The sequence below is a fragment of the Penicillium paradoxum genome, assembly GCF_028828445.1.
Source record: "Penicillium paradoxum strain IBT 22861 chromosome Unknown utg000005l_segment0_segment0, whole genome shotgun sequence".
Lineage (NCBI taxonomy): Eukaryota > Fungi > Ascomycota > Eurotiomycetes > Eurotiales > Aspergillaceae > Penicillium > Penicillium paradoxum.
In genome coordinates, this window is record NW_026643183.1 from 94,171 (window position 1) to 110,891 (window position 16,721).

General features: G+C 47.9%; 6 protein-coding genes across 6 annotated transcripts; 4 read left to right on the top strand and 2 right to left on the bottom strand.

The window, feature by feature from the left end:
• Positions 1-1,099: 1,099 nt before the first annotated feature.
• sidI (putative long-chain-fatty-acid-CoA ligase) lies at positions 1,100-3,091 on the top strand (the record flags this gene model as incomplete). Its single annotated transcript, XM_057176122.1, has 5 exons — positions 1,100-1,508; positions 1,578-1,875; positions 1,934-2,313; positions 2,367-2,696; positions 2,757-3,091. The coding sequence occupies 5 exons, from the start codon at positions 1,100-1,102 to the stop codon at positions 3,089-3,091; spliced, it is 1,752 nt and encodes a 583-aa protein (XP_057030424.1).
• Positions 3,092-4,085: 994 nt separating this feature from the next.
• Positions 4,086-5,575, top strand: N7457_005078 (putative pyridine nucleotide-disulfide oxidoreductase AMID-like; the record flags this gene model as incomplete). Its single annotated transcript, XM_057176123.1, has 5 exons — positions 4,086-4,293; positions 4,350-4,691; positions 4,764-5,121; positions 5,178-5,485; positions 5,538-5,575. The coding sequence occupies 5 exons, from the start codon at positions 4,086-4,088 to the stop codon at positions 5,573-5,575; spliced, it is 1,254 nt and encodes a 417-aa protein (XP_057030425.1).
• A 367-nt stretch (positions 5,576-5,942) lies between these two features.
• On the top strand, positions 5,943-6,660 carry N7457_005079 (glutathione S-transferase family protein; the record flags this gene model as incomplete). Its single annotated transcript, XM_057176124.1, has 2 exons — positions 5,943-5,996; positions 6,049-6,660. The coding sequence occupies 2 exons, from the start codon at positions 5,943-5,945 to the stop codon at positions 6,658-6,660; spliced, it is 666 nt and encodes a 221-aa protein (XP_057030426.1).
• Positions 6,661-6,907: 247 nt separating this feature from the next.
• Positions 6,908-9,216, bottom strand: N7457_005080 (GMC family oxidoreductase; the record flags this gene model as incomplete). The annotated part of the gene is made up of 2 exons (XM_057176125.1): positions 6,908-7,680; positions 7,734-9,216. The coding sequence occupies 2 exons, from the start codon at positions 9,214-9,216 to the stop codon at positions 6,908-6,910; spliced, it is 2,256 nt and encodes a 751-aa protein (XP_057030427.1).
• Positions 9,217-9,989: 773 nt separating this feature from the next.
• Positions 9,990-11,450, top strand: N7457_005081 (uncharacterized protein; the record flags this gene model as incomplete). Its single annotated transcript, XM_057176126.1, has 4 exons — positions 9,990-10,098; positions 10,147-10,272; positions 10,334-10,402; positions 10,468-11,450. The coding sequence occupies 4 exons, from the start codon at positions 9,990-9,992 to the stop codon at positions 11,448-11,450; spliced, it is 1,287 nt and encodes a 428-aa protein (XP_057030428.1).
• A 202-nt stretch (positions 11,451-11,652) lies between these two features.
• On the bottom strand, positions 11,653-13,437 carry N7457_005082 (rRNA (cytosine-C5-)-methyltransferase RCM1; the record flags this gene model as incomplete). The annotated part of the gene is made up of 2 exons (XM_057176127.1): positions 11,653-13,176; positions 13,240-13,437. 2 exons carry the CDS (start codon positions 13,435-13,437, stop codon positions 11,653-11,655), a joined length of 1,722 nt encoding a protein of 573 aa, XP_057030429.1.
• Between the last annotated feature and the right edge of the window lie 3,284 nt (positions 13,438-16,721).

Here is a 16,721-nt window from a genome sequence, read left to right on the forward strand (position 1 = left end):
TATTGTTAGAATACGTGTATTTAACAGTGGGGCCACCGTATCCCGAGGTCGCCGATGACGCCGATGTCGGGATTGATTAGATCAGTCCGATTGATTAGATAGACAATTCTCGACATCATGTGGAGGTACATGTACATGTATATATGCTGTGCATGTACTCCCTACTTACCTGTAGGTTTAGATGCAGGTGACGATGTGCGCATATATAAAAACACCGGGTCTTTTAGGGCTGCAGTCTCTGACACAGACGATCCGGATTCACAACCCTTGCCCCGCTATCTATTTTTTTAAAAAAAAGAATTAAGACAAAAAAAAAGGAACGGCGTGTGGTACCAAGAACCATGTCAATCGGAACCAATGTCTCGACCAAAACCACCTGCCCTTTGCTCTTATAGACTCCACCTCAAGACACTGATTGATAACCGCAAATTCTGCAGGTTATCTGATCCTAAGTGGGGTCTGTGCCACGAGGTTTCTTCAGTGATCAAAAACATGGTGGGAACACCCTCGGACTCTGACAATCAGTTTAGGAATGTCTACTACCGTGACAGGAAACTACCTAGGTATATTGGTACAAGATGATCGGGGACAGAAACCCCCCTCTCCCACCCCCAATTTTGAAATAATAATAATTCAAAGGTTGTATCCCTTTCTTTTCACGGAGAATCGCCATATCCGTTGTCAGTCCACCCTCAAAAGCCAAAGTAGGAGATACCACCGGCGTCTGGAGCCAGCCTCTGACATCCTCCAACGATATGACCTTGGATCAACTTTGCCCCGACCTATCTGCATGTTTCCCCGGCGACATATTTGACCTGCCATGATGCAGGGACCAGACCACCTAACACCTCGGGGCTTGTGTATTGCCAAGATTCGCTTGAAGTCCAGAGTGGAGTGTAAAACGCCAAGATTCAGCATCAGAGCCCAAGCCCTGAAAGAACCGTGAAATTACCAAAACCTCCGAGATGTGGAGCCTTTTATCTGATGGAATTAATTTAGTGGATTTCGGGATTTTATGTGCGAAATTTGGCGGTATTGTCGGCTACATCTATAAACCCGGCCTTTCCCTGTTTTTCCCTCAATTTTCGTCAAACTCATCATGGCGGCCCCGAGAAGTGTACAGCGCTTGCAGCAGACGCTGTCGCATATTCAGCCTGCCAGTCCGCAGCTCTCTATTGTCGCCGGCCCAACGGAGCCAGCGTTGCTGGACATCACCTTGGGCGAACTGTTGACTCTCCAAGCATTGCAGTATGGAGGAATTGAGTGCTTGGTCTTCCCTTGGACTGGTGCGCGATGGACCTACGGCCAACTGAAAGATGAGACCGAACGTCTGGCTCGGGGAATGTTGGCCTCGGGAATTCAAAAGGGCGATCGCATCGGTATTATGGCCGGTAATTGTGAGCAGTACATCTCGGTATTCTTTGCGGCCGCCCGAGTTGGAGCTATCCTGGTGGTTTTAAACAACACGTACACCCCCTCCGAGCTATATTATGCTCTGAACCACAGTGGTGCGTGATACCCACTTTCCATATTACTGTCCCCATACTGATCTCTTGTGTTCTTTTCGGGCATTTCAGGATGCCGCATGCTTTTCATGACACCTCGCATTGGACGCCATAATCTTGAAGAAGTCCTGACTGAACTCGGCCCGAACCCCAAGCAAGCGGCAACTTCGGAATCACTGGAGGAGATTGTCATCCTCCGTGGAAGTCACAAAAACTTCGCTACCTACCAACATGTCGTCGAGCGCGGCTTGTCGCAAGCAGCACATGTGCTTCAGGATCGCGAGGCCGAATTACGGCCGAGTGATGTCTGCAATTTGCAGTTCACCAGTGGCTCAACGGGCAATCCTAAAGCTGCGATGTTGACACACCAGTATGTGGAACGAGTCAACCCAGTTCTTTTGGTTCAACAATCGCTAATCTCAGTGTAGTAACTTGGTTAACAATTCGCGATTTATCGGCGATCGTATGAACCTCTCGTCCTTCGATGTTTTATGCTGCCCGCCACCTCTGTTTCACTGCTTCGGGCTGGTCCTGGGCATGCTTGCGGTGGTCACGCATGGGTCCAAAATAGTCTTCCCCAGCGAAACATTCGATCCCAAAGCAGTTTTGCATGCTATCTCGGACGAAAAGTGCACCGCTCTCCACGGTGTGCCTACCATGTTTGAGGCGATTCTTGCAGTTCCCAAGCCCTCGAACTTTGATACCTCGAACCTCCGCACAGGTATCATTGCTGGAGCGCCAGTCCCGCGACCACTTATGAAGCGCCTCTTCGCAGAACTGAATATGACCGAATACACTAGTAGCTATGGTATTATCCCTTTCCATCCATCTGCCTCACAAGTGTGCTAACCCACCCTCCAGGTCTCACGGAGGCATCCCCTACTTGCTTTAATGCCTTCACCACCGACAGCATCCACACAAGATTGACCACGGTCGGAAAGGTTTTACCACATGCTCGCGCGAAGATCATTGATGCACAGGGTAATATTGTCCCCGTCGGCCAACGTGGTGAGCTCTGCATGGCTGGCTATCAGCTCACCAAGGGATACTGGCACAACCCAGAGAAGACAGCTGAGGCATTCATCACCGATGCCGAGGGTGTGAAATGGCTCAAGACCGGCGATGAAGCTTCCTTCAACGCGGAGGGATATTGCACTATCACTGGTCGCTTCAAGGATATCATCATTCGTGGTAAGTCAGAATTCCATGTGCATCTCGACCGGCACGTTTTCTGACTCTGAGATCTTATAGGCGGCGAGAACATCTATCCTCTCGAGATTGAAGAACGATTGGCCGCGCATCCCTCAATTGAGCTGGCATCTGTGATTGGTATCGCTGACCCAAAATACGGCGAGGTTGTTGGAGCGTTTATCGCACTCGCTTCGGGCGCCGGTCGCCCGACCGACGATGAGCTGCGCGCATGGACTCGCGAAACTTTGGGCCGACACAAAGCGCCGCAGTACGTGTTTGTATTTGGCGAAGAGGGGGCTTCCAGCACGGTTCCTGTAACGGGGAGCGGCAAAGTCCGCAAGGTGGAGCTACGTGATATGGCGATGGCAGTGCTGGCCGAGCGCGAGAAGGCATAAACGGGGGAACGAAAAAAAGAAGAAGAAAGAAAGAAGCACGTGTTGTACAGTCTTCGTGTTGATCTATAGGTAGAAACTCGATTTACATAAAGTTCGGAATAATACCCCAATCCCTTGAACAAGCCCTCGGCTGAAACGATTTAATTAAGTGGATATCTTATCAGATTTCATTTTGATTGGCTCAGTCCCTCGCTTGTACCCAAGTGAAAGCAAATAACGGTGACGAAAGGCGGGTCTTGCAGCGAACTTGCGCCATTTTCCTCGCCAATGATACTGTCAGGTCCGACCGCAGTCCATGTCCACCCGAGCACCTGCTGAAATCAGATTAGATGTCCATCTTGTCTGATCGATGATCGCTGCTCTTTTGGGCTGGTGGCTGTTTTGAACCATGGAAGCTGGAAAGTGTGGCTGTTATTTACCGTATCGGTATTACGTCCTTACGGCCCGAGGTCTTTTGTTATGTAGGTTAGGTAGGTACCAGATACATAGTCACCTAGGTACATGGTACGAAGTAGTATAGTCCATTATACATCATAGCACACTACCTACATGTAGTAGGTACTAGTATGTAGGCTGATGTAGGGCAGATAGGGAATGGCCGCGCAGACGAGAAAGCTTCTGACATGTATACCTAGCATCACGTCGGTGCATTCCTTGTGTTTGCCATCCGCACACACAGAGGTAACCTTCAAACACTCGGTTGTCGGCAATGAGAATGCAACAATCGAATACAAGGGATCTTTCATCCTAAGATCTGACAATACGAGCCAAGACGTGAACACGGGAACTGTATATCCGAGGTCGCCTTCCATCTGATAAGATCCGGACCCGCACCGCCCGACGATATGACGCGGTTCTTTTTCTTTCCTTTTCTTTGCTTGTTTTATATCACATTTTTTCGGTTCTCAGTTGCTTTCCTTGTGCTGGCGGTTGTACGGATACAAATCCTTGCTTCTTTTACTTGATCCCTATATTGTATCCTTCGATCGACACCATGCCTTCTAACGATTTTGTCCGAACTGTATCCCGCAACTTTAGGGTACTGGTGATCGGTGGCTCGTATGGCGGTCTAGCTGCTGCATTGGCCCTCATTGATCTTTCCCAGGCTCGCCTGCCCCGTTTCAACTGCAACTCCAATGCTAAAGCCCCGGCCCATCGCATGTCAATCCAGATAACCGTGGTTGATAAAAGAGATGGCTACTGTGAGCTCCCCAGAAGATTGGCATTTTCCCTATCATTCCCCCGCTCACATGTTCAGTTCATCTCATCGGATCTCCGAAAGCTCTGGCCTGTGAAGAATTTGCTTCTGAGGCATGGACTCGTTTCCAGGACATTCCCGGGCTCAAATATCCAAATCTCAAGTTCATCCAAGGAAGCGTCAGCTCGGTTGATTTCAACGCCAAAGTTGCCCATGTGGTCGATTCGAATACCAATAGCAATTGTGCTGAGTCCTATGACTACTTGATTGCAGGCTCTGGGCTGCGCCGAAACTTCCCCACCGTTCCACAATCCTTGCGCCGAAGTGAGTTCCTGAAGGAAGCCAAGAAACATATGTCAGATGTGAAGCATGCTCGGGGGGGCATCGTTGTTATTGGAGGAGGTACGTAGCTCGATGACTCTTTCTCTAGGATCATTATCCACATCCGCTGACTTTGTCCCTCCCCGTGAATAGGTGCCGTTGGCGTGGAAATGGCTGCCGAATTGAAGATCCTCAATCCAGAACAGAAGGTGACTTTAATCCATTCTCGAAACCGCTTGCTATCTTCGGAGCCGTTACCAGATGACTTTGCCCGGCGTGTGGAGTCTATACTGCGTGAAACCGGTGTTGATATCATCCTTGGACAACGTGTTATTGAGACTACGGCTGTGGACACAAAGAATGAGAGCCGAATCTGGAATCTTACTCTCAGTGACGGTCGACTCCTCAAGACAGGTCATGTTCTGAATGCTGTCTCACAAAGCATTCCAACATCAACATATCTCCCCAAGGAGGCATTGAACGACGACGGTTATATCAAAGTACACCGCTCGTAAGGCAGCTCCTCAACCCCCATCATTCAAAGACAAATCTAATGTATCTCTATAGGCTGCAATTCTCCGGCGCAGTGCCTAACGCAGAGCACCATTGGGCAGTAGGAGATCTGACGGCGTGGGAAGGTATCAAGCGCTGTGGTGGTGCAATGCATATGGGCCATTACGCCGCCGTAAACATCCATCGGCATATGATGGCAGAGTGCACTGGTGAAAAGCCAGATTATCACACTCTGCAGCCATTCCCCTCGGTGATGGGTCTGGCTATCGGCGAAAAGGCCGTCAGTTATACCCCGGACGAAGGCACTCGCGAGGGGGAAGACCTGATGAAGAGCTTATTTGGGAAGGATATGGGGCATACTAGTACGTCTAAGACATGCGGAATTTTGAATTGAAAAGCTGACAAGGGTTGCAGTTTGTTGGAATTATATGCGTCTCGGTGAGGTATACTAGGCTAGTTCTCGCTGGGATGTATAGATGTGGAGGGGAGGTGATAATTCCACATCGGAGTCGGGGCACTTTGGGGGTTTCCAAGGTGGACTTTCAAATTGTTTCATAGTTAAATACCTATACGTAATAGCATCTGTGCGGAATAATTCCTACATGAACTAATTGCTGAAAAAGCACGAATCTCAATGGAATCTGACGACTTTCCCCCCGGCGCTTAGAAATCCGGTTCCACTTGCTTCCGCTTTGTTCTCCCATCACCACCTGGGGATCTCCAGCCCCTCCGGCTCGCGCTGGAACAGGGATATTTAATCAACATACATTTCCACTTGGTATCTGCTTACTCTTCAGTTTCACCTCATTTTCAATCACAATGGCACCATTCGGTACAATCTACTCTTACACGCCCAGTCCTCGGGTCATGAAGGTATAGCCAACACCATTTTACGAGTCAAAGCTCTAGCTAACACCCCTCCTAGGCCCAGGCTGTGGCCAACCTGAACGGCCTGGAACTGACAGTTCCAGAGTTTGCCATGGGTAAAACCAACCGTACTCCGGATTTCTTGTCCAAGTTTCCTCTAGGCAAGGTGCCCGCCTTCGAGGGTGCCGATGGAACCACACTGTTTGAGTCGGACGCCATCACCCGGTACATTGCCGAAAGCGGGCCGGCCGCCGATCAGCTGCTCGGATCTACGCCTGCAACGCGCGCCACCGTCCAGCAGTGGATCAGCTATGCACAGGGTGAGATTCTAGACCCGGTGACGCACTTGATCAGATGGCGTTTTGGTTTGGTGCCCTACAATGAGCAGCTTGAGGAGGCCAACCTCGCACGTCTGGAACGCTCGCTAGATTGTCTGGAGACTCACCTCAAGGGTCGTACCTGGTTCCTTGATGGTGAGAAGCTCAGCTTGGCCGATATCACCGTTGCTTCTGCCCTGCTCTGGGGTTTCTCCGTGGCTATCGATGCGGAGATGCGCCAGAAATACCCCTCCGTCGTCACCTGGTATGAGCGGACTCTCGAGGCCGAAGGTATCAAGGGGGCCTTCGGTGAAAAGAAATTCATTGAGAAGCGCCAGGGTCCCCAGGCTTGAAATTTGGGGTGGAAAAAAAAAACTGAGTATTACGATATTAGCACCCTAGCAGAGCAAGTACAGAAGGTCGTGCCAGGCTGTCCTCAAACATCTGAATGATGACAACATGTAAATCAATGAATATAACGAGCTCGGGAAATAACCTGCATAGATGTAATGATATCATAAGTATCAATAGCTGGCTTTCGAGCGATCCAAGCCACACAGTATTGATAAGAAACAAGAACCAAAACCCATAGTCACCATATCACAGACGGGCCATCATGGTGCCCTCCCTCCGTGGATTGCCCATTGCCTGCGCAATGTTCTGGCTGGCCCAGTCGGCGATTGCCATGTTGGTAATCATGGGGTTCACGCCGCTAGCGCTAGGGAACACCGACGCATCCATAACATACAAGCCATCAGCGCCCCAGACGTGACAATCCGGGCTCACTACGCCTAGCTTGGGTGATTTGCTCATGCGGCAGGTACCCATCTGGTGGGCACTCGCAAACATGCCACGCTCTGGGTCCAAGGGGGACTTTCGACGAAGCTCTGCGATCCAACTCTGTAAGGCCGCATCATTGACGCCTTCGGGTGCCTCAGGGTCTGAGGTATCAGGCCGGATAAATGGAGGAAGGTCTCGATAGGTGGTACGGAACTCTTTCGCACCTGCGATATATGCAATCTTGGCGGTAGCAACCAGGGCCTCCACGAGATTTTTACTATCAAAAGCAGAAATCTTATAATCAACCCGGCAGCGTCCATCCACAGGATCGGGGTACACACGGCCAGGATCGCGATCTTTGAGCAGGGGGATGAAGCTTGTGCTATGCCTAAAGTTGGCCGCCCACAACTTGTAGTCCAATGCATCCCGCCAGGGGAACATGGGCATAACTACGGGGGGCAGCATTGAAACTGACTCGATCTTTGCGCCATGCCCATGTCCATCGAGATCCTCAAACTCGGTGACAGCCGTTGTCAGTGCAGAGCCTTCCCAGGGGTATGTCTCTTCGTCAAAGAGAGCCATACAACCCAGAACTATATAAGACAGTAAGTGTCTGCAGTTTGTGCGGTTGGAAGGAGTTTCTTACCAGGATGAAGATACAGATTTCGGCCAATATGTGAGTTCTTCAACCCACTCCGTAGGAGAAGAAGAGGACTTTGCAAAGTGCCAGCGGATACAATTACCTTCTTAGCCTTGATGATCACCTTCCGCTCCACAAGACCTGGACCATTGAGGCCCAAATATGAGTCTCGCGACTTCCAAATTCCCCGCACGCCACAAGCAACCTTTTTGCCATTGACTCTGGTGAAAAGCACTTTCTCGGCACAGAATCCCTCCATGAAAATGGCGCCGGCCCGAGCAGAATCGGCAAGATATGACTCTGTTGGACCCTTCTTCCCCCCGGAGCATCCCATCGTGCAATAACCACAATAGTGCTCGCCGTTGCCTGTGTTTTGAGGTACTGTTTTGACAGCATAGCCAAGTTTCCGTGCGCCTTCAAGGATGACTTGATTCTGGCGGTTATGCTCAACATGCTCCTCGTTGACACCCATATGATCACAGACGCGATCCAAACTCTTCTGGAAGGCAAGGGAGGTAAAGAAAGGCAGACCAGTATCGGCCCATTCCTGTCGGACGTAGGCCTGTGTCTGTAAAGAGGCTGACCAATTGACGGTGCCACCACCGCCCCATGTTGAGCCTGCTAGGACTGCCATCGAGCCATCATCGCTGACAATAGCACCGCCGTTCTCAAACATGTTGACAAAACCCCCATCCGGTTTCATAGGAAATGTGTTGGATGAATAGGAGTAGGACTTTTCCACAACCAGTACACGGTGGCCCGCTTCTGCTAGATTCTTCGCAGCCACGCTACCACCACAGCCACTACCTACAATAACGACGTCGGTTTCAATCGTCTCTGGCTGGTCCCCTGGAGGCAACTGCAAAAATTCATACTGGAAACTGTCGATCGGCTTGCCATGAACAGGGACACGTGGGAACCCCAGCACTGAGTTTATAGTCGGACTGCTCATGATCCAAGACTTCTTGACAATCGTCGTGAGTCCTCGGTAGATGGCGCGGAGAGGGGGCAATCGAGAGTTTTCCCATCCATGCAGAACCTTTTCCCGAAATTCCACCGGCTGGTCCTGAATCGGGGTGATCGAGCCCGTCATAAGCAGCGAGCCTGCGCGGGTGTTAAGTGCAGTCATGATCAATCCAAATCCATTCCTTCCTTCGCCATGCACATAGTTGCCCAGGACTCGTTCCACTATGGCCCGGAATTGCGGGTTTGCTGAAACATCCTCATGCAAGTACTGCGCGGCAATGTTTGCAGCGTCGGGTCCAGGAATGAGCCTAGACAAGCGCGACACTGCGGAATCCCATTCTGCATCTGTTATCACTCTCTCGTTCGATGACTTGGCAGAGCCCGCAGTATGGATGGAGGACACGACTGCGTCGGCCAATGCATATAGAGTCTTCCACTGCAATTCTGAGAAGAAACTAGATGAAGGTGCTGGCGGGAGAGGCACATCCTTTGGGATGTATGTAGACACAGCGAGGGTGGGCATGTTGCAAGAACCGGTGCAACTCGAGCTCTCATACAGCAAACTCCCGGGCAATGAGATTATGAAATCAGAAACAAGTGCGGAAAGAAAGGAGAAGAAGTTGGGTCACGGATGATTATAATATTAGTACAACATAGTACTAGCTCGACCAGGATCCCCACTGTAAAGAAAGAAGTCAAAGTGGTTCATCTTTAGCAGGAACAATCACAGCCTGGTGAGAAAGGTCCAATGAGCCTCGGAAGTCCCCGCCATCATGCAATGGTCATTTCCGAATGGGGTATCGGACCCTCGCAAGCCTCACTCGAAGAATACCATGCAGTCAGAATCTGGGGAGAAGAGAGGGGGCGGCCTCGGTTTAGGAGTAGATGTTAAGCATGGGCCTTGTGACGGTGGGGGTCATTGGGTCTCGAACCAGTGAAGAGCGAGTCTCTCCATCGACCATTGGCCTCTAAGAAGATCCTATTTCCCCAATGTGGGGGAAATGCCGAGCTTCAACGCCATGTGAAATCCCCCTGTTCGGCATTGGCTTCAACCTTCGAGTTTCGAGTTAATCCTAATTCTCTGCGTTCGAACACAGCTCACAACGGTACTCTGCAAATGAGGTAGTGTATCGAGTGTAATGTCTATGTCGGTACTCTGTAGTTGGTAGGTAGTTGGTAGTTGGTAGTTGGTAGTTGGCAGTTGGCAGTTGGCAGTTGGCAGAAGCCAAGTGACAGTCATTTCTCCGACCCGACCTTCTCTCCTCTCCTCTCAGCTTTCCAGCTTTTCGGTTCAAAATGGAGCGCACTCGCTCGAGCAAATGCGATCTGCCGACAGAAAAGGTGTTCTCAATACAAATTGGGTCTGAGGTCTTCCGTCTCTCGGGAGCTTCAATTGCCTCCGATGGTCAGTGAGCGAGTCTGCTTCCTAGGGCCTGAGCTGACCTCCTGACAGCTCCATCTTATTTTTCACGATTTTTTGAGGATCAATTACGGCAAAGTCAAGATGTCTCTAGTGTGAGGACCCTCTACATCGATCGCGATCCCACGACGTTCCGCGAAATCGCCAGGCATCTGCAGGGTACATGACCTCAGAAGAGTCCATGTACATAACAATGACCCAAACTGATGATCGCATCCAGGCTACCATATCCGGCCCCAGGATGGCGCGCAGTTCGTCAAATTATTTGCAGACGCGCAGTTCTATACATGTGAGCCTCCTGTCACCCGCCCGTCCAGGTCTAGGGGTGAGTTGCTGACCAGTACTCTGTAACAGTGCCCCGGCTGATGTCCCAATTATTCGAGGCGGAGTGCTTCGTCCAAATCGGCGACCGCCATTTTCAAATCCCTCGCGATATCTTTTCGAGTCCCGGCGATTCCCCTAATTTCTTTACCCTTGGGTTCGCGGCCTTCTTTGCTTCCCCATCCGAAGTCTTCCCCGGCCTAGACCGTCAAGGACTTTTGCGACCTCCAGCCATCATTCCCCCCAGCGTCCCGAACCGGTCCGCGGATGTCTTTGACGAGCTTTTACACATGCTGCGCGGGTATCCGCTACACATTAGAAATGAGGATCATCGAGCGTCGCTCCTGCGCGACTGTCGTTACTTCCACCTCCGCGGCTTAGAACAGAAGTTGATTCCGCATCAAATCGCGACAAACCCTTTCAGCCAATCTTTGGAAATTCTCATACGGCTGGAAGATGTACGGCCGTCTGGGATTCATTTCGCCTCTGGTACAGCCTCTGGATCGCCTGAAGCGGGCGGGATGGTCACATACGCGCGCCCCTTTGTAGACGAGAACGCCGCTGATTTGGTAGTCGAGATCGGCGACGAGTGCAGTCTAATACATAGAAACACCATGCAGATCGAGTTTTTGGGCCTTTCGAAGCAAAGAATTGCCAGTCTGTTACAAACGGTAGGCAAAAGGATGAACCTTTCTGATCTACAGCCGCCATTGGGCCAAGGCCCACTCGAGCTGCGCATCGATCGTGAAACTGATCTCACTGTCGATGGTGAGCAAGACCCTCTGCATTTGACGATACCTAAAGCCAATTCCGAAGCTGGAGCAAATAGTGCGCCTCCAGCTAAACGCCCACGATCCGAAGCTTGGGACGGCGGGCCCTGGGTTGTTCGGACAGGGCAATGGCGACTGCAGGTGCAGCCGGGGCCTACTGGGGCATATAAGGTTGTCTTTTTTGCTGTCAAACTGGATATTTATACCAGTTCGCAGGTCCGAAATCGATCACGGACATTTCTTTAGCCACATTTCAAAATAGACCGTCTTGGAACGAGAGGGAGAGAGGGAGGATTAATTATCTACGACGAGCTGGGCTAGCTGCGTTCAATAAGAAGCAGAGAGATGACTGGACATTGAGACGTCCATCTGAGTATTTCTGCATAATATGACAGAAGAAGCGAAGGCATGATATCGAACAAACATGCATACATTAATATGACCATGTCTAATCCGAAAATCCTCCCCATTCTTCGTCTTCATCTTCTTCGCCATCTTCACCTTTGTCACTCTTATTGTGTTTATCAGTTTCATTTTGGCTCTCGCGCTCCTTTGCTGGAAGGAGCGGAACAGCATGATCAGGATCGCGGATGAACCCAGCGACGAAAAATCCTCCCAGACCTTCTGCATCACCTTGCCAGGAGCGGATGCACGCTTCCAATGCCTCATCGGGGAGATCAACCGTGCCCGATGGCCCCGTGTCCCCCTCGGCCGGCCTTTCCTCCCGCACGCCACGTTTACTCCAGCGACGCAAGCCATCCGGCTGCTCGTCGCGCCGCATAAGGCGCCAGCCGTGCTCTTGAGCAACCCGAGAGCGCAAAATCCGGGCTACAACCCCCTCATTCTCGATCAGATGGATGGAACAGGTACTGTATGTTACATGGGTTGCATTTGGGAAACTCAACGCATGCTCAACGATCCGCGCTTGGATACTTGACAGCTTGGCGAGCCGCTCTGGGTCAATGGTCCCATCAGGGATGTCATTTTCATCCGTGGGGGCAGCCTGCGGAACTCCGGGGGTAGCTTTTGATTGTTCGCCGTCTGCTTCGTCCTCGTTATCCGGGCGCTTCCGTTTCTTTCCATGAGATTTGGGTGCTTTGGATGGTGCCGGAGTTGGGAGTGTGAATTGAGGGACATCGTCACGGCCGATGATTCCACTGCCAGAACAACTGGGATCCAACAATAATCCGGTCACATTCTCGAACCGCTCATCTTCTGGGTCGAGGGCAAGGAAATCCTGACCTTGCAGCACGGTGACCGAGTCGGCCCCAGCCAAGCCAACCATTTTCTGCAACGTTTTAGAGCGCATGGTTGATGCATCCATAGAAAAGATCCTTTGCTTTTTATTCGGGCTGTTCTTGTGCTGTTTAGCCATGAGCGAAGCCAAGTGTGTAGTCTTGTTCCCTGGAGCAGCACAGCCATCAACCAAATCGCCCTCCCATGGGTCGCTGGGTCCCCGATCACCTAGCAGGAGATATGCTGGGAAGCAGGACGCTTTGTCCTGGAGAATTATCTCCCCATTTTTGTAGGCAGAGGAGGCAGTGAAATCTGCGCCGAAAGGAACCGCTACCAAATCCGGGATGTTAGGATCAATGAACAATCGAGGCTCTGGCTTTTGGCTCTCTAGCTCGTCCTCTGGTGCCAATTCCGCGAGGCTGTCAACGCGACGGTAAGATTTGAACGTAGTGCTCAACTGCTCTTCCAAAGTAGTACGGATATTGTTGATGCGAACCCAGCGTGGGTAAACAAAATGGCTCGTTCCATCGGCCAGTCGTTTCTCGCGAATGACCACGGCCTTGAACTGCTCGACGGACGCGCAGCCACGACAGACACGAGCCTTGGTAAACTCAGCCCTGAGTCTAGCCTTGTGACGCTCCACAGTTTGACGAAGTGTGTGAGTGGCCGGTGCAGCAATTCCTTTCTTCGCGAGTAAATGATCGTGCACAAGCAGAAGGGCGAGGAGTGGAGAGAGCTAATTGAAATTCACTTTGTCAGTCAGTAGGTATCTCCAGCGGCCGCTGTTGTATTATCTCACCTTGCGCTCTAAGGCGAGGATGCCTGATTTGTCAATGACTTCTGCCAGGACTGTGTCCCATTTAGCAGCCTCGGTGGTCAACGCATAGATCTGCGCCGGGGATGCGCGCAGGTTGCGGGCGCTATAAATCCGGGACTTGAACGAGCCTCCCGTGGAAGGCGCGGTCAAAATCGCGACCGCATCAAAATAGAGAGACATTGGGAATTTGGGAAGGAAAATTCGATGTTTTTCGCGATCAAATCGACCTTTTGATGTTTGTTCTGTTTGCACTTGGTTGTATACACCCGGCTGCCGCAGGCTTGAATCGGGGGACCCGACACTGGCTTATATTGATTCTTTGTTGTAAATCAGACTAGCTATTCTTCATGAGTCTTTGCTATCTACTCAAATCAATAATGGCTGGGTTCAATGCCTTTCGTGGCTGATCTTGGCACGATCTATATATCTGAATCCACCTGCACCCCTCCATTGTGAATATGGAGTACTATCTTTTCCAATCTTCCAATCCCCCAATGTTCACGGTGTTGAAGATACAGAGGTATGATACAGCATGTAGGGTTTAACAATGGGTTCAAATGATACTAGGAATAGGATCTCTCATGGAAGTATTGAATTGTCTAAAGATCTAGATAATATCTGCCTTTTCCTACTATTTATACCCCTTTGTGTGCCGAGGATCGGAGTCCTCAATTTGGCCCCTAAAGGTGAGCTTTTCGGCAGAAAAGACAAAAAGGGCGTAGCGTTGATAATCTAGCGGATGAGAGAATCCTGCCTTAGGCATAGTTCTTAACACGCCCCCTTAACGTGCAGCCGTTATATATCGTAAGATCATGTTATTAGGGACTAAGATAAATGAGGTTTCTTAGTTAAAAGGTATAGCTTTTAGACTACGGGAAGGTGCAAAACTAGCAGTTTTACACTACGAAAGACGTAGTTTTGCACTACGAAAGACGTAGTTTTACACTAAAAAAGACGTAGGGGTTTATTCTACCGAAAGTCTATATGTTTTAGGGTCGAGGTTTAAACCTACGATAAACTCTATAAATTTAGGAGCCCCGAGGGGCTTTATTAGTCTATCTATAATATTTTTAGTCCCTTTTATATATATAAGCTTGATTTTTCCCCTTTTAACTTACTCGCGGATCTAGTGCTAGTGTATATCGATATATTTTAAACGTCCTAAAATAGTAGGGTTCTTCGTTATTATAATCGTAGACTAGCTATCGCTATATAAAGGGATAAGGGGGAGGTCTATACTTCCTTAGTAAAAATTAAGATCTTTTAGTAGTTTTCGTAGCTAAATTACCTCTCCGCTAGTAATTAAGAGGGCTATATATTTAGCTTCGGCGCTTAATTTTACTATACTAGTCTACTTTTAAGATTTCTATAATATTAGACCCCCTACGAGGAAGAAGATATACTTAGTCCTACTTTTACTTTCTAGGGCTAATCCGTATAAGACGTCGATATACCCCTAGAGGTCCTAATTAGGTCTAGATTAGTATATAATTACGTAATAGCTAGTATATCCTATATAAGTAATTACTCTTTATACTAGATCCTCGTATTTAGCGTTTAGGTTTATAGTAAACTACGAAAGTATACTTACTACGAGTAAGAGGTCTAGACGTATAACTATACTAGTATAGTTAATTAAGCCTATATTAGATTAGTACTATTTTACTACTTTACTTATAGCGGTAAAGGTCTCTTTCTTTATTAGGATAATAGATAAAGAGATTATAAGTCTTAAAGTTACGGTTTTTAAAAACCTTTTAACGTATATTTTTTACGAAATTATTATTTTTCCCGCCTCTCTATCGTATACTATTTTTATTAAAAGATAGTAGGATAGCTCGCTAAGGTCCGACGTAGACTATTTTATCGAAATAAGATCTTTTATAGTTTTAATAAGATCCGCTATAGAAGTTATAATTAAAAGATCGTCGACGTATATAAAAATATAGATAATCGTACCGGCGCCCCCTTAATTATATTACGTATAAAGATATAGGTCGGAAGTAGATCGTATAAAGCCTTTTATTAATAAGTAGTCCCCTAATATATTAAACTAGTTTACTACTAACTATTTTAGACTATAAAGACTCTTTTTTAGGAGGTAGACTTTACCTTAGATCTCTAAAAAATCGGTATTATCTTCGAAACCTTTAGAGTAGTATATTAAGAGTCTCTCCTTTAGCGTAGCGTTAAGATATATAACGTTTACGTTAATATAGGCGGTAAAAAGCTTCTTTTACGTGATTATAGCGAGAAGGATCTATAGCGTGACGTAGCTACCTATACTAGTAAAGGTCTCGGTATAGTCTAGATCTTCCTATTATTAGAAACCTCTCGCTACCTAGCGAGCCTTAAATTTTAGGGGGTTTCTATCCGTATCGAGTTTTAGTTTATATACCTACTTACCGGTAAGGATATATATATTCTTAGCGGGTACGGGGGTAGGGATTATCTCCTAAGCTTTAATTAAATTAAGCTATTTAAACTCGATTTTTATAACGCGGTACTACTAAGGCTAAAGGGGTAAGTTATATACTTATCGGACTAATTTAGGGTCTTCTATCTATTTAGGGTCTATATTTTTTAGGGTTATTAGTAGAGGTAAGATTAGGAGATCCTTAGATAATAAGGTTAGTCTAGCTTATATATATAGGATAGTAGTATATTATACTAGATCCTATATACGTTTTTTATCTACCCGAGATATAATAGTATAGAAAACCTTATTTTAGATCTTATAATTAAGGTTAGCGAGTTCTTCGGTAGATAGTCTTAGTAGGTTAGCTAATAGGACCGATTCGTTACTAGAACTCTCGTCGATAAGTCTAAGATCTCCCTCGGAGTCTAAAAAGAGGGTACTTTCTTCGGCGGAAGAAGTTATAGGGGTCTTTTCGGCGGAAGAAATTATAGGGGTCTTTTTAGCGGAAGAAATTATAAAGTTTATATTATTTATAGGGTTCTTAGGGTCTATAAGGTTCTTAGGGTCTATAAGGTCCCTAGAGTCTAGGAATAGGAACCTAGACTATTTTACCGACTATAGGGTTTCTAGTAGGACTAGGAGATTAGGATTATTATATAGGGTCTAGTTATCTCCTTCGTTAAAAATAACGTCTCTCCGAGTTATAATCTCTCCCCTATTTCTATCTACGTTTAGACGCTAGATATAGTATTATATACTATAGTAGCTACTATACCTAATAAGTCTACCTATCTAGGCGTAGGGCTATAAATATCTACTTATTAATATACTAACTATAGCCCTAATCTCTTCGGGGCTTCTTATAACGTAAGCCTTACTACTAGGTATCTATAGGAATAAGATATTAGGTTTTCTACTAAATCGTATTTTATATAGTATCTAGTTTAGGAAACTATCTCTTTTTCTACCGAAATAGATAGTAAGATTATAGGTTATTATTACTATTTTTATTAGTTCGGGCTATAGTATATCTAGGAGTCTAGTA